Source organism: Helianthus annuus, chromosome 3 (genome assembly GCF_002127325.2).
Source record: "Helianthus annuus cultivar XRQ/B chromosome 3, HanXRQr2.0-SUNRISE, whole genome shotgun sequence".
Classification (NCBI taxonomy): Eukaryota; Viridiplantae; Streptophyta; class Magnoliopsida; order Asterales; family Asteraceae; genus Helianthus; species Helianthus annuus.
In genome coordinates this window covers 175,514,814-175,528,638 of record NC_035435.2, presented here as the reverse complement: position 1 = coordinate 175,528,638, position 13,825 = coordinate 175,514,814, and the positions used below count along the sequence as shown (strand labels likewise).

The 13,825-nt window shown below is 37.6% G+C and overlaps 3 protein-coding genes across 4 annotated transcripts; all 3 read right to left on the bottom strand.

Moving 5' to 3' along the window:
* Nucleotides 1-20: 20 nt before the first annotated feature.
* On the bottom strand, nt 21-2,271 carry LOC110931105 (UDP-glucuronate 4-epimerase 3-like). The gene has a single exon (XM_022174512.2). It carries the CDS (start codon nt 1,739-1,741, stop codon nt 419-421), a length of 1,323 nt encoding a protein of 440 aa, XP_022030204.1. The 5' UTR covers nt 1,742-2,271; the 3' UTR covers nt 21-418.
* A 3,369-nt stretch (nt 2,272-5,640) lies between these two features.
* Nucleotides 5,641-7,539, bottom strand: LOC110931104 (molybdate transporter 1). The gene has a single exon (XM_022174511.2). It carries the CDS (start codon nt 7,146-7,148, stop codon nt 5,766-5,768), a length of 1,383 nt encoding a protein of 460 aa, XP_022030203.1. The 5' UTR covers nt 7,149-7,539; the 3' UTR covers nt 5,641-5,765.
* Nucleotides 7,540-9,917: 2,378 nt separating this feature from the next.
* Nucleotides 9,918-13,056, bottom strand: LOC110931103. 2 transcript variants are annotated; one of them, XR_004889000.1, is made up of 3 exons: nt 11,448-13,056; nt 10,635-10,829; nt 9,918-10,364 (listed from the first exon to the last, which is right to left on the bottom strand). XR_004889000.1 is itself a non-coding variant. In XM_022174509.2 (3 exons), the coding sequence occupies exons 1-3, from the start codon at nt 12,981-12,983 to the stop codon at nt 10,237-10,239; spliced, it is 1,854 nt and encodes a 617-aa protein (XP_022030201.1). In that variant the 5' UTR covers nt 12,984-13,047; the 3' UTR covers nt 9,918-10,236. The 2 variants fall into 2 exon arrangements, 1 of the variants encoding a protein (XP_022030201.1); XM_022174509.2 differs by having other exon boundaries at nt 10,635-10,824; nt 11,448-13,047.
* Between the last annotated feature and the right edge of the window lie 769 nt (nt 13,057-13,825).

The window sequence follows — 13,825 nt, the reverse complement described above, 5'->3', positions numbered from 1 at the left end:
CATGTAACTAGAAAACATCATAACATTCAAACCAAAGTGTTGTATTTATTTGAAAACCAAGAGATGATACAAGTTAACTAATCAAAGCGAATTTGCTCTACCAGTCATGAATCCTACAAAATAATGCTACAACAAATTACATTCCCATAAGTCAATACCAACCAACATTAAGCTCTTGCATTTCTTTTGCTACATATCAAAGACACCACTCGAACCACGAAAACTTAAAACAAAACGAACCAAAAACTTGTTCATCGTGTGAGATCCCTCTCTTTCGCCTTCCTTTATGCCAATAGTCGAAAACAAGATAATATGATCGGAAGTACTGGATTAACAAAACAATCATATGAATATATCAAAACGAATAACAATTCAAGAACAAGTTTACCGCTTTTTTTTTTCAACAACGCGTCATGCCTCAATGATCACTCTTCTTTCCCGAACCATAATAGCTCACATACCATCTAACAAACTTCTTCAACCCCGTATGAAGATCTGTCGTCGGTTTATACCCAAACTCCCTTTGAGCCAAACTAATATTCGCATGAGTAAACGGGACATCACCATTTCTAGGCAACTTCATCGTACGTCTTTTCGCTTTCACTTTCAACAATTTCTCCAAAATACTAACAAGATCAGAAACAGGAACAGGTGAAGTATTCCCCAAATTAAAAACCCTCAACTGTGCAGCCCCTCTTTTCTTCCCACCACTTCCCGTACTCTTTTCCGCAGTATCTAAAGCACCCAAACAACCCTTCACAACATCATCAATGTACGTAAAATCACGCGCAACCGTCCCATGATTCGCCGATTCAAAAACAGGAATCGACTTCCCTTTCAAGATATCTTTAGTGAAGAAAAAATAAGCCATATCCGGTCTACCCCACGGTCCATAAACCGTAAAGAATCTCAAACCAGTTAAAGACAACCCATAGATATGATTATAAGTATGCGCGATTTCTTCACCCGCCTTCTTCGTCGCAGCATACAGACTCGCGGGCTGATCGGTTCGGTCTTTCTCCGAAAAGGGTACTTTGGTATTCAACCCATAAACAGAACTAGATGATGCCCACACAATTGCAGGTTGAGGGTTTACATTTTTACATATTTCAAGAAGATTTACAAAACCGGCAATATTACTATGGATATAAGAGTTAGGGTTTTGCATAGCATATCTAACACCAGCTTGAGCAGCTAAATGCATAACATGAGTAAAATGAACTACCTCAAAAAGCTTCTTGAGCAATGCGGCGTCGTTTATGTCCCCTTCCACTATGAAAATCCCACTTCTTTCCAACAAAGATTGACGAGCTCTTTTAAGGGCAGGATCGTAATAATCGTTAAAGTTATCTAACCCTAAAACGCCGTCACCACGGCGTTTCAAGGCGGCGCTGACGTGGGTTCCGACGAAGCCGGCGGCGCCGGTGACTAGAACAGAAAACCCAGATTTTGATCGGATCTTGGAGGATGATTTGACCCGTTTTTCCCAGTCGGGTCCGCCCCAAGATCTGGTTTTTAAGGATCTGCGAGAGAGATCTGATGAAATGGATGATGGGTTTGATGTGGGTGGTGATTTGAAGAAGAAAATGAATATTAATCCCATGAACACAAAGCTCCAAAATGTGAGCTTTGCAAGATAAGAATAATGCCATCTGAATCTATGATTGTAATTGGGTTTTTCCATCTTGAACTTCCCAGGTGTTGATGGGGTATTAATATTATCCATATGAGATAACTTCATGGTTTTCAAGAAAATCTTGAAATGGAAAAAAAAGGTAAAAAATGGGAAAAATGGAAAAACCCAATTTTTTTTAGGTCTGATCTTCTTGGAATGCAAAAAAGATTGTATTTTTTTTTTCTATTTAAAAAATGGGTATGAAGAAAGATGAAATCTTTTCAAGAAACTGGTGATTGATGAAGAAGAACAAAAGGGTGGTGTTGTTCCTCAATCTTGTTGAATAAAGATGGAATCTTGGGGTTTCTTGAAGGGATAGATGGATTGAGTTTGTGGGTTTGGTTGATTCTAAAGATTGATTGCAGAAAGAAATGTGTGATTGGGGAGAGAAAGAGAAAGGGAAAGATAGATAAAGGGAGGTGGACTATTGAAGATGGGAGGAAGAATGGGTTTGAAGGTTTTATTAAAATGATAATGGGTATTCAAGGTGGACTATTTACAGATTAACAAAATCAAGAAAAGGTAATAGTCAAAGAAAGGGTTAATGTCTGTAAAATAAAAATTAAAAAAAAAAAACAGGAAAATTCATACAGAATTGGGGTAAAATTAGGTGTTCTCCAACCTTTTATTTTTTTAGATTCTATTGTTTCCCCTATCTTTTTTTTTTCATAATTAATGCAGGGCTTGAAATTATTTTGATAATTGTTTATTTTGGGATTTGCAATTGTGTGTTGTTTTGGGTGAGATTTTGAGCCTAAATGCCTAATTATGTGGAGTTTTTACCCTTTAGTCCTTTACAGGATTGAAATGGTATACTCATTAACTACTCATTATTAGTTTTTTGGCAACAAATATTATGAAAATAAATGTATATTAGAAAAAGGATGTTATATTCTGTTAAGATAAATGTATTTCAAGTCATTTATGTTCTTTTTATATTATATACAAACTTATGAATGTCACTATTGAATTGGTTTTTACGTTATTGGGTTTTTAGCTTTCTAAGAATGATATCGTATGGAAACCGAATTTGGATTTAAAATCAAAATTCAAATTAAGTTTGAATTCAGGTTGATCAATCAAATTCGACTTTCAGAAATTGAATTCAAATTCTTCACTTAATTCGGTTTGTATTTCAATTTTTTCGAGTACAATTCGCATAACATCTCTATTATGATGATAACTCGCTTATAACTCTTAATATTAAATTTGACTAATATATACTAGTTGGTTCGTAAATAAACCAGCTTCTAAAACAAGTGTGGAGCTTTATCAACTTGTTAATTTCTTCAAATATATTTCACATAGTGATTTTATACACCCCTGTCTTGTTGAAGTGATTAATTTCAAACCTTGAGAAACATGTGCTCCCACTTTTTATGGAAATGCAATTTTTATTAGAGGTTTTTGTTGGTATTTTAGTTTGTAGTTGTATATCTCAATTGCTAATTCCAATAACGAAGTAACAAATTAGTTACAGAGCTAGTGATATTTTACATGAGAACCGGACATATGATGATGGTTTTTTTTTTTTTTTTTTTTTTTTTTTTTTTTTTTTATCTTCATTTTTTGCACATGTCAAAATTCAACTGGTTATTTGTATATATATTTTTTTGAACAATAAACTTTATTAGAGAACCGGCAAGCCCTCGAAGTTATTTGTATATCTTTAAGAACTCTTATATTAAATTAGTAAATAATAATGGCTACAAAAATCTAATGTATTTCAACATTATTTATGATATTTACATTATCTGTAAATTACACACACATCATGTCATGCACACTAATAATGAGACCGAACCACTTTTTAGATGTGAAAGAGAATCAAAGAGAGTGATATTGTTACGTTACGTAACATATAATTGCTTGGATTGTTTTGTATCAAACACATGTCATGTATTATGAGGCATAACCACTTTTTGGAAGATTATGTTACAACACATGCTTATATTATTATATCATTTTAGTTGTGATAAATAATAATATAGTTCTCTCCCACAGTCCCACATGCACAACATTCAAATGTTTGTTTTTAGGGGTAGTTTGTTCGTAGGAATTCAAATTGGAATTTGAATTTTATCTTTAAAATGTTTGTTTCACAGAATTTGATGAAATTGGAATTTCAATTCTGATATTTATATGTTTCGTTGTCAATAGAATTGAAATTAGGTATGAGTTCCTTCAAATTCCTTTTAACTAAAGGAATTAAAAATCCTTCTTATATGTGAAGGAATTGAAGTAAATTGATTGGAATCTTCGACCGTTTCGACTCGCACCGTTTCAACCCATACTGGTTTTGATCCGAACCGTTTCGACCCGTACCGTTTCGACACGAACGGTTTCGACCTGTAACGTTTTGAAGCCAACGGTTTCAACCCGTACTGTTTCGAATTGAACCATTTGGACGTGAACCGTTTAGAATCGAACCGTTTCGACGCTTACCGTTTCGACGCAAACCGTTTTGACCCGTACCGTTTTGACCTGAACCGTTTGGACCACTACCGTTTCGACCTGTACCGTTTAGAATCGAACCGTTTCGACGCGTACCGTTTCGACTCGAACCGTTATGATGCGAACCGTTGCGACCAGTACCGTTTCGACCCAAACCATTTCGAATCGAACCATTTCCACGCGAACCGTTTCAACCTGAACCATTTCGACCCGTACCGTTTCGACCAGTATCGTTTCAAAACGAACCGCTTCGACCCGAACCGTTTCGACACGAATCGTTTCGACCCGAACTAGTGGTTGTGGGTGCCGGGGTGATGGATTCCAATTCATTTGACAACCAAACACAACACAAATGGAATTGAGATTCCAATTCCAACAATTTCCAATTTCAATTGAAATGTTTAAATTCCAAATCCAAATCCTTCAAATTCTAATTCCTATACAAATTCCAAATCCAAATCGTTCCGCGAACCAAACAACCCCTAAGTTCTCTTGATTTTCAACTTAAAGTACCATATTGTCATTTGTGACACTAATATGTTGAAGTGACTTGATATTCACTAATCGAACTGGGTAAATCTAAGATAATCAACACATAGGTAGAGGATCCTGTAAAAAAGACCTAAAGTGTGAGAAGTGTAAGAAAGAATCTCAGCCATTAGATCTTTTGATCTAATGGTTGAGATCAATAGGGACCAAATTGTAAAATATTTTCATTAATTTGGACTGACTTGAAATATCTAGGGGCAATATAGTCTTTTAAACCCACTAGAAATTAGGTAATGCACATGTAACTTCTCCCCGTCTTTTTTAAACGTCAATAACTTTTTATACGTAACTTTTTTTTAAAAAAAATACACCATAATAACGAGCGTTTTTTTATCTTTAATATGAGTACCATATTGCTATACTTATATAGAGAAAAAAAATATGTTTCGATCATATGTTTAGTCAATGAATGGTGTTATATACTTGCTGAATGGTGTTATATACTTGCTGAATGGTTTATATACCTACTGAATGGTGTTATATACTTGCTGAATGGTGTTATATACTTGCTGAATGCTGAATGGTGTTATATACTTGCTGAATGGTGTTATATACTTCCTATAATTAAGGTGGTGGTTATGGGAAGTTTTTAATTAATTGAATTAATGATAAAATTACTTGTTTACCCTTTTCAATTAATTTAGATCTAATGGCTGAGATTCTTTCTTACCTTTCTCACATTTTTTGTTTTTTTTACAATATCCTTACCCGTCAACACATATTTATTACGCAAATCAATAAGAAAACTTGTTGGGCCTTTACTAACTCTTGAACTGGGCTGCTTGTTTGGGCCTGGATCCATAGTCATTATAACACATGAAGTTTCGGCACATCTCACCTTCCTCCTCTCAAGAGTCAAAATTCTATGAGCCAAAAGACAATTAGAAGGTGAGCCAAATAAACCTGTGACAATAAGAATAAACAAAAAATAAACTTGTGACAGCCGTTCAAAAAATATAAAATACACAACATGAACACGTTTCTTATTTCATAATCAGCTTTTACATAAAAACTTAGTTCTTTTTACACCATCAACATTACTAGGTTCATCACAAACGATAATTTATAAACAACATGATGATGATTCTTATGGGTTATTCATCCAAAACGACGAAATGGATCCGACCCTTTTCGGGCCACCCAGTTTTCGAAGCCTAAGAAGCAAGTGCGCTACCATGCCTGTCACGAACCCTAGTGCTGCACTTGAGCCAACAAGTGAGACCGCGGTGCAAACGAGCACAACAAACGACTCATGTTTCGACTTCATGTCCCTAGCACACATTGCTAGTTCAATACCAGCAAACAACAACAAAACCCCTAAAACCCCAACCGGAAATGCACTCAAAATCTTAACTATAGATCCACCTAGTACCAACCCTAGTACCAATTTGGTTGCACCAAGTAAGGCCACACACCCCCCACTCCTCCCCCCAAACTTATACTGACCAGCCAGCCCACCCGCCCCATGACAACACGGCATTGCACCGAACCAACATCCGGTTAGGTTCATCAACCCGACCGTCACGGAAACCGAGGTCACCGTCACACTTTTCTCCGGAAAAAGATCGGTCGATAACTTGCATACCGCGATAACCGAGTTGAGAATCGACAAGGGTAGTTGTGGAATTGTACCCTTGACAAACCCTCTCTTCCAAGCACTTTTGGAAATTTTAACAACTTGCATACTAGATGGCCCAAATTTAAACCCTTTGATCACTTTGGGCTCTCTTATTATTGCCAATATTACCCCTAACAAAAATACCATAAATGCTGATGGTAAACTTGCAACAATTTTTCTCCATTTTCTTTCTTGATCATCTCCATTTACAACACAATTATCATTTTGATCATGATGATCATCTTCGTTTTCATTTTCATCTTCATCGCCTGCACCATTCACAATAACAATAAAACAAACACAAACAATTGCCAAAACCAATCCATCAAGACCCATCCAATCTCGATTCCCCTTGGCTTTCGACTTGGAAAAATCTTGAACTTTTCGAATATACTTAACCGCGGTCATAGCAAAGGATAGACCTTGAGCCAACTGTATCCCCCTAACAACTGGTAACGGTATGAGGCGATAAGCCAGCCGCATAAGCCCGGTCACACCGAGAACAAACAGGATGACACCGGTGCATATACCGGCCGCCATGGCCTCCGGGATCCCGAAATCCGGGTCGGATATGGCCACTGCAGCTATTGACTTCATGGGTTGGACTGGCATGGGGACACCATAGATTGCACCGGTTAGAAAATTGTATACTCCTGTGAATATTAACGTTGTACCTAAATCAAGGTCACTAGCAAGTGTCAGTGCTAGAACTATTGGTATGTATGTACCTAAGTCACCCATTGCACCGTTGACTTCAGCCCATTTTGACCGGAAAACTAGATTGTTTTTCAACTTTTTGGCGGCTGTGGTGGTGGTTTGTGGTGGGGATTGGTGGTTGTTGTTGGGCTCCATGGTGGTGTTAAGAAACGTTATGAATCGATTGTAGTTGGAAAAGAAAACAAGAGAATGGAATATGTGCTTTTTATAATGGATGCTGCTGTACTGTTAAGAGAGAATTTTTTTTGAACGTCCAACATAAGAATCGCCGGGTACTCCGTACGCGGCACCCATTGGCCGAAAGGTAGCCCGCGGCAGCCCAACCTGCACGCACGGAGCCCCTAGCCCACCATGCCACCAGTTCCGGGGAAAACCCGACCCTGCACCCGCCCGAGGGCACGACAATGCAAAGCCGGTAAAACCCGGGTGGATCAGGAATCGAACTTGAGACCTTTCGGTCAAAAGTCTTCCCTCATTTCCATAACCATTGAGCTATAAGCCCAGGGTTTGTTAAGAGAGAATTAAACGGCTGTTAATCTGATGTCAGGCATTTAATCTTTTAGTCAACTCCTAAAATATACAGGGAGGTTATCATCTAGGGAAGTTATCATCTAGGGTTTTTCGGTTAATATTGGGCCATAAATTGTTTATTGATTTGGGCCAGGTCATTAATCCGTTACACACTAAAACAATTGGACTTCTAAATTTGATTGGCAAAAACAATTAGGCTTCCAAACAGTTAAGCTTTAACGTTTTTGGTTCATAAATCGAGGCCCTTTAAGTTTTTTTCTTTAAAAACATACAAATCTTTTAGAAGGTGTTTGTTTTTCTAAAAAAGGTCTGCACAGGCTCTTCTGTCTGCGCGGCGCAGACCACGCGCATACATTGCCATCTACAGACTGTTTGTTTTTCCGAAGACGCTTCATTAAAAAACGTCTGCGCGAGCTCTTCTTGGTGCAGACTTGGCCCAACCACTTCTAAGATCTTCTAAGGTCTGCAAAAGATTAACACCACGTCCCACCACCACCGTCCATCACCACCACCATCAACCACCACCGTCCACACCGCCGTCCACCACCACCACCCACCACCAACGTCCCGCACCACCGTCCACCACCACCCACAACCATCATCCGTCCGTATACCACCGTCAGTTTATTTTAGAAGTCTATATACGTTAAAAAACAAAAAGTCTTCTTCTTACAGACTGCAGAGGTTTGGTCCACATCTTCTTCTACAGATGTCTGCAGATGTGGTCCGCAGACTGTGGACATTTTACCTCTTAAAAAACAAACATCACCTTAGTCAACTCCTAAAACATATATTTTCGGTTTTCAATATCTATCAAATTTAAGAGTCTCAATCTTTAAATATGACCTTTTAAATAACGAGGGGTCATTAGCAAAAGAGAAGTGAATGGTACATAATTCGGCATAGACGCATCATATGTTTATATTCTTATAGGGATGTTTTTAAAAAGAAAATTACTGATAAGCAATCTTATTGGTTTAAATATATGAAAACAAATTTATAACAAGAGTATGAACTTTACTTATATATGTAAAAGTAGACATAATTGTAAATTGTTAACATGTATTTTTGTTTTCAATATATTTATTTTATTAATAGAACCATTATCTATGTAATTAAACATATGCCAACATACATATATTCATACATACAACACATACATATTGTATGTACGTATAAATGTCATTAGTATGTACCTATGTTTGAAACTTGTTTGTTTGATTCAAATCTTGTTTGTTTGTAACTCATTTAAACACATTACACATACATAGAGAGATGGGCATGTCGATGACAAGGATTCAAAGTTCAAATATATGAGTAGTCTTTAAAATCATATGATAACGTTGCGGTTAGGTTGGTTTGTACGATCAATCATATTAATGGTATTGTCATACATATTGTCAACTTAGCAAAAGATGAAAGCATGACTAGTGTCATACAATAGTTGCATGTGTGGTACACATGGTAGAAAATTATGGGGTATACGTCTAATTTATGACAAGCATTGCCATTCAAAAAAAACAAAAAAAAAACAAAGGATTCACGTATCCACATGACACGAGACTTGTTGTTCTGATATGGGCATAAAGTTATAGAACATACGTTTTTTAACATCAAATTTCAATGATAGCAGAAGAAAAAACCAACACAAGAATGTTATTACTATGAAGGACTAATTACCATAACTGGCTTTTGGACGATCCAAGAGGTGGCAAAGCAAAACTAGCTAGCAGAAGATGATATTTTCATATTTTAAAGACAAAAAATTAGACAATTAAATATAGGCAAAAGATCAAATACAAATAATCTTAACATACTAAACATACAAATTGAAGGAAAACCCAAAAAGACAAGGTGGCATTTTTGTAATTACCACCAACTATCAAAGTTACAACCAAAAATACCTAAAAAAACACAATTTTTTTTTTAACATTTTTTATTAAAAAATCGCTACATTTCGTTAGCAAAAAAAAAAAAAAAAAATTTTTTTTTGGCTGCTACTAAAAGTAGCGATTTTTTAATAAAAAATGTTAAAAAAATAAAATAAAATAATTTGTGTGTTTTTTTTTATTTTTTTAGATTTTTTTAGGTTTTTTGGGGGGTTTAGTTTTTAGCATTTTAGCTTGGGTGGGGGGGGGGGGTTAGGTTTTTTTTTAGGTTTTTTTTTGGGGGGGGGGGGGAGGGGGGGTTTAGGTTTTTTTGGGGTGGGGGGAGTGGTTAGATTTTTCTAGGTATATTTGTAGAGTAACTTTGATAGTTATTGATAATTACAAAAATGTCACCTTGTCTTTTTGAGTTTTCCTTCAATTTGTATATTTAGTATGTTAAGATTATTTGTACAAGAACTTTACCCATTAAATATAAACACTTTAGTTTGAGGCACCCATAAATAATCTAATTTTATTGCTTATAAATTTTGTTATATGTATCATCAATCACGATGGTTCTTAACAAAGACATATACAAACAGAGTTAGTTCTCATCAAGCAAGCAATCCCAGATGAGATGACCCTGCCTTTTATATAATAATAATAGAGTTAGCAATTTCTTCTAATATACTTTTGTAAACTGAAACTAGCCCAGCAACCACCTTGGCCCAGTCCATCATGAGAACAACAAAACATGTAACGCCTTTGAAGGATCTATCTGGCCATGATTAACAAATATAGATTGCAACTTGCAAGTAAGCATGTTATGCATCAACACCCGGGCCTGGATACGCAGGGAGGCTCGTTATTCGTTTGTCGACAACAGGCCCGCCAACTGTAAAATGATAAAGGCTCTGAAAGTTTGATCCAGTCAACCCAAGAACCTCATGCACTGCAATACAACAACGGAAACTATTTACTACCGATTAAATATAAAAACATGTGAAATTGTTGGCATCAAAGGCTAATCACAAACTCACAGTATAACTGTTAAATACGGGAACGTAAAACCAATATTTATGCAGGACGACGATTAAAGACCGAAGCACAAGGTTTCAGAAACCAGTTGGTCGATCATTTGCAACCCGTTTTCTTACCAAAATTTCTTCATTATAAAATATATAAATTGATTGGGGTACCAGCAAAGAGTAAGATTGCATACCAGGATCATCGAAAAAGCAACCAATGCCAGTTGCAGAAATGCCAACCGCGTGTGCTTCAAGGTACAAAACCTGACCCAAAACCCCGGTTTCCCAAAACAACCTAGGATACATCCAAACACCCTTCTCCCGTAATGTCGGCTCAACACGTGCAACCATACCCAGGCTAAAGCAACCATCACTTGCTATATCCTACACTAATAACAGCAATTATTAAACCAAAAAGGTAAAAAAATAAAAATCACTTATAAACCCTTCTGTTGGATCATTTCACATAAAGGTAATACTGTACAACAACAACAACCACCATACCCAGTAAATCCCACAAATAGCAAAGCTGCTTATAGGGTCTGGGGAGGGTGGGATGTAGAGAGGCTGCTTCCAGAAGAGACCCTCGGCTCCAAGACGAACAACATACCAACACATCAAGTCAAAGAATATAGACAAATAGAATATAGAAAAAAAGCAGTCACCTATACCAAGAAAGTGATCAGAGTGACACAGTATAATGTAAATCATGTATAATAGCATACAACCTCATTCCGGCATAAACACAAGAAGATGTTGATCTATATAAGATGTTGATATAAATTCTTTGAATAAAGAGATTTAAGTTGTTGTGCGCATTTACATTATTACATCTACTTCGGTCAACTTTCAAGATTCGACCCATCTGACACATTTCATTTTAAGTGAAGTTTTTGAAGGCTACCTATAAGATGTATAATGTAACACACTTAGGCCTTTCTAAGTATTAAGTAAATAAGTCATAATTGCTATCTCAATTAAAAGGTCTAGAACTGAAAAATGAGTACCTGATGGCACGAAAGATGTTTTGAAAGCTTCATACAATCCATCTGCGCGAGTTCATATAACGGCAACTCTTGTGGGCAACCCTCGGGTTTCTCCCACTTAAACTCCGACCTCGTGGCCTTCTTAAGATCATCAAAATGTTCTTCATTTCTAACAAGAAAGTACAACCCTTTTGGCAAACCGACAACTCTATGCACAAACAACACACAATGCACCTCACTATCCCAATCCATTGCTCGATACGGCAACCCCAATTGCCTCTTTTGTTTTTCTTGACAACCCGAAGGAAGACAATGCAGTAAAATCTGATAAAATGTGTTTCTTTCAATCGATGTAACTCCATCCATATCAACTGCACTCCTACGCTTTCTAACGAGTTCCCTTAAAGGTAAATGCTTATACGAATCCTCGCTACACGTCCCACTCTTTTCGAACGGATCAATAACAAACTTTTTCTCTAATGTCAACGGCTTTTTTACCGCCTCTGATGTCCTATAGATAATATCCCAACATACATGTTCTTTGCTAAGTGAATTAGGCTCTCCTTTCCAATCCAAATTAGAAAACTCCGAAATCGCTAACCTCAAATCCTCATAATTCACATCAAACCCATCAATCCCACTAGGAAAAACAAGAAGCAAACAATCAGGATGCTCAAATTCAATCTCTTCAAACTTACCTTTCACAGCTCTTTCAGGAATCTCAAACTCTGAAAACACCTCAAGCCCCATTACCTTCTTCAACTCATCATGCCCCAACCCATCAAGCACCTTCACATCCCACCCCTGTCCAGCAGCCGCCATCGAAACCGCCCCAATCGCATGACCCACATCATGATTACAATACCTAAACCCCCTCTCACCATACTTCCAACTTTCCCGCCAAAACACAGACGTCAGCCCAATTAAAAAAGACCCATCAGGGAACAAATTGGTGAAAAACCCAGATGGGATTTGAGCCCTAACCTCCAAAGCATGTACCTTTGGGGCATAATGAGCTACAAAACCCGAATCCGAAACAGATTCAACTGGTGGGCATATGATGTAAGCTTCAGTTGGGTGTAAATTACCACTGCTAGGGTTTACCCTGAGCGACCAGGTGGAAAACCCAATTGATTTCCAAGCAGATAACGCAAGAGAATCGTAGAAAAACTCAGAAATTGTAATCTTGTTAATGGGTTTTGGAAAAGGAAGAGTCTTGAAGAGGGAATTGTAGGGAACCGAGTCGCCGGAGTTAGGGTGGAGAAGGGGGCGGAGGGGGGCGGAGATGTAGCGGCGAAAAGGGTTTGGTTGGTTGTCCCAATCGAGGCCACGTGGGCCTCTAGCGTAGTTGGTGAATGAGTGTTTGGTTTGATTGTGGTAAGTGAGAACTTGGGTTAGTGATGATTGTTCGGGATTTTGTTGGGTCGAGGATGAAGAGGTTGACATGGTGGTTTGTGGTGGTGGGAGGCAGAGAGTGGTGGTGAGAGGGAGGAGGGTCGTGGTGGGTGGACGGAAGAGACGGCGTGGGTTGTGGATTGTCCGGTGGAAAGATTTCATTTTGGGAAGTGTAGGAAGTTGGTCGAATGTTCTAAAACTTTTCCGGTTAATAACCGTTTTTTCCCCTTCTTATTGGGTCATTACCGGCCCAGCTTTATTGTTGTTGCTATCCCTTCCATTTGTTGGGTTTTTGATTGAAACCGATTTAGAAACTATATATTAACTTTGAACTTGCCTTGGGCCCATTAATGGATTCATGAGCACACAAAGGGGCTATTTGTTTATATCTTAGTGAGACTCTTAATGATTCAAACATTTTACTGGTTCAGTACTTAATGGTTTAGACTATTTGTTTCGCGAACAAATGTTTGAATGGTTCAGACATTTGCCTCTGAATAGTTAAACATTATACTGAGTCTGAATGGTTAAGACCTCTAATCTGAATTGGTCAGATATTTGACTCTGAACGGTTAAGCATTATACTGACTCTTAATGGTTTAGACCTCTTACTGGTTTAACACTTAATAGTTTAGACCTCTTACTGGTTCAGCACTTAACCATTCAGAAGTTGTTAAACAGCCCCTAAGCACTATTAGATATCCAATCTATTCAATCTGTAGTACCCAATAACCCAAATGACAATCAGACCGGTCAATTTAATTGGGATTGGTTGATTTTGACACCCCTAGCCCATTTGCACCTCCTAAATCGACCACGGCTTAGTACACATGGTGGTCACTATTACAGGTGCACAAGTAGGGTTTTGTGCCCAAACTAGATTGGGTTGAAACCGGGTTGAGTTGAGTCAACAAAAGTCAAAACGGGGTTCTGGCCAAACCGGGTCAGGTTGGAACCAGTTTTGATAGGAAATGGACCAGGATTTGTTTTACCAAGTTCACACC

Bases quoted from the DNA above. Each gene is read 5' to 3' on its own strand.
- LOC110931105 (XM_022174512.2), bottom strand. From the start codon at position 1,741: ATGAAGTTATCTCATATGGATAATATTAATACCCCATCAACACCTGGG.
- LOC110931104 (XM_022174511.2), bottom strand. From the start codon at position 7,148: ATGGAGCCCAACAACAACCACCAATCCCCACCACAAACCACCACCACA.
- LOC110931103 (XM_022174509.2), bottom strand. From the start codon at position 12,983: ATGAAATCTTTCCACCGGACAATCCACAACCCACGCCGTCTCTTCCGT. The intron at 10,825-11,447 runs GTACTCATTTTT...TTATTAGTGTAG, and splicing joins AACATCTTTCGTGCCATCAG to GATATAGCAAGTGATGGTTG. The intron at 10,365-10,634 runs GTATGCAATCTT...GTTGTATTGCAG, and splicing joins TTGCTTTTTCGATGATCCTG to TGCATGAGGTTCTTGGGTTG.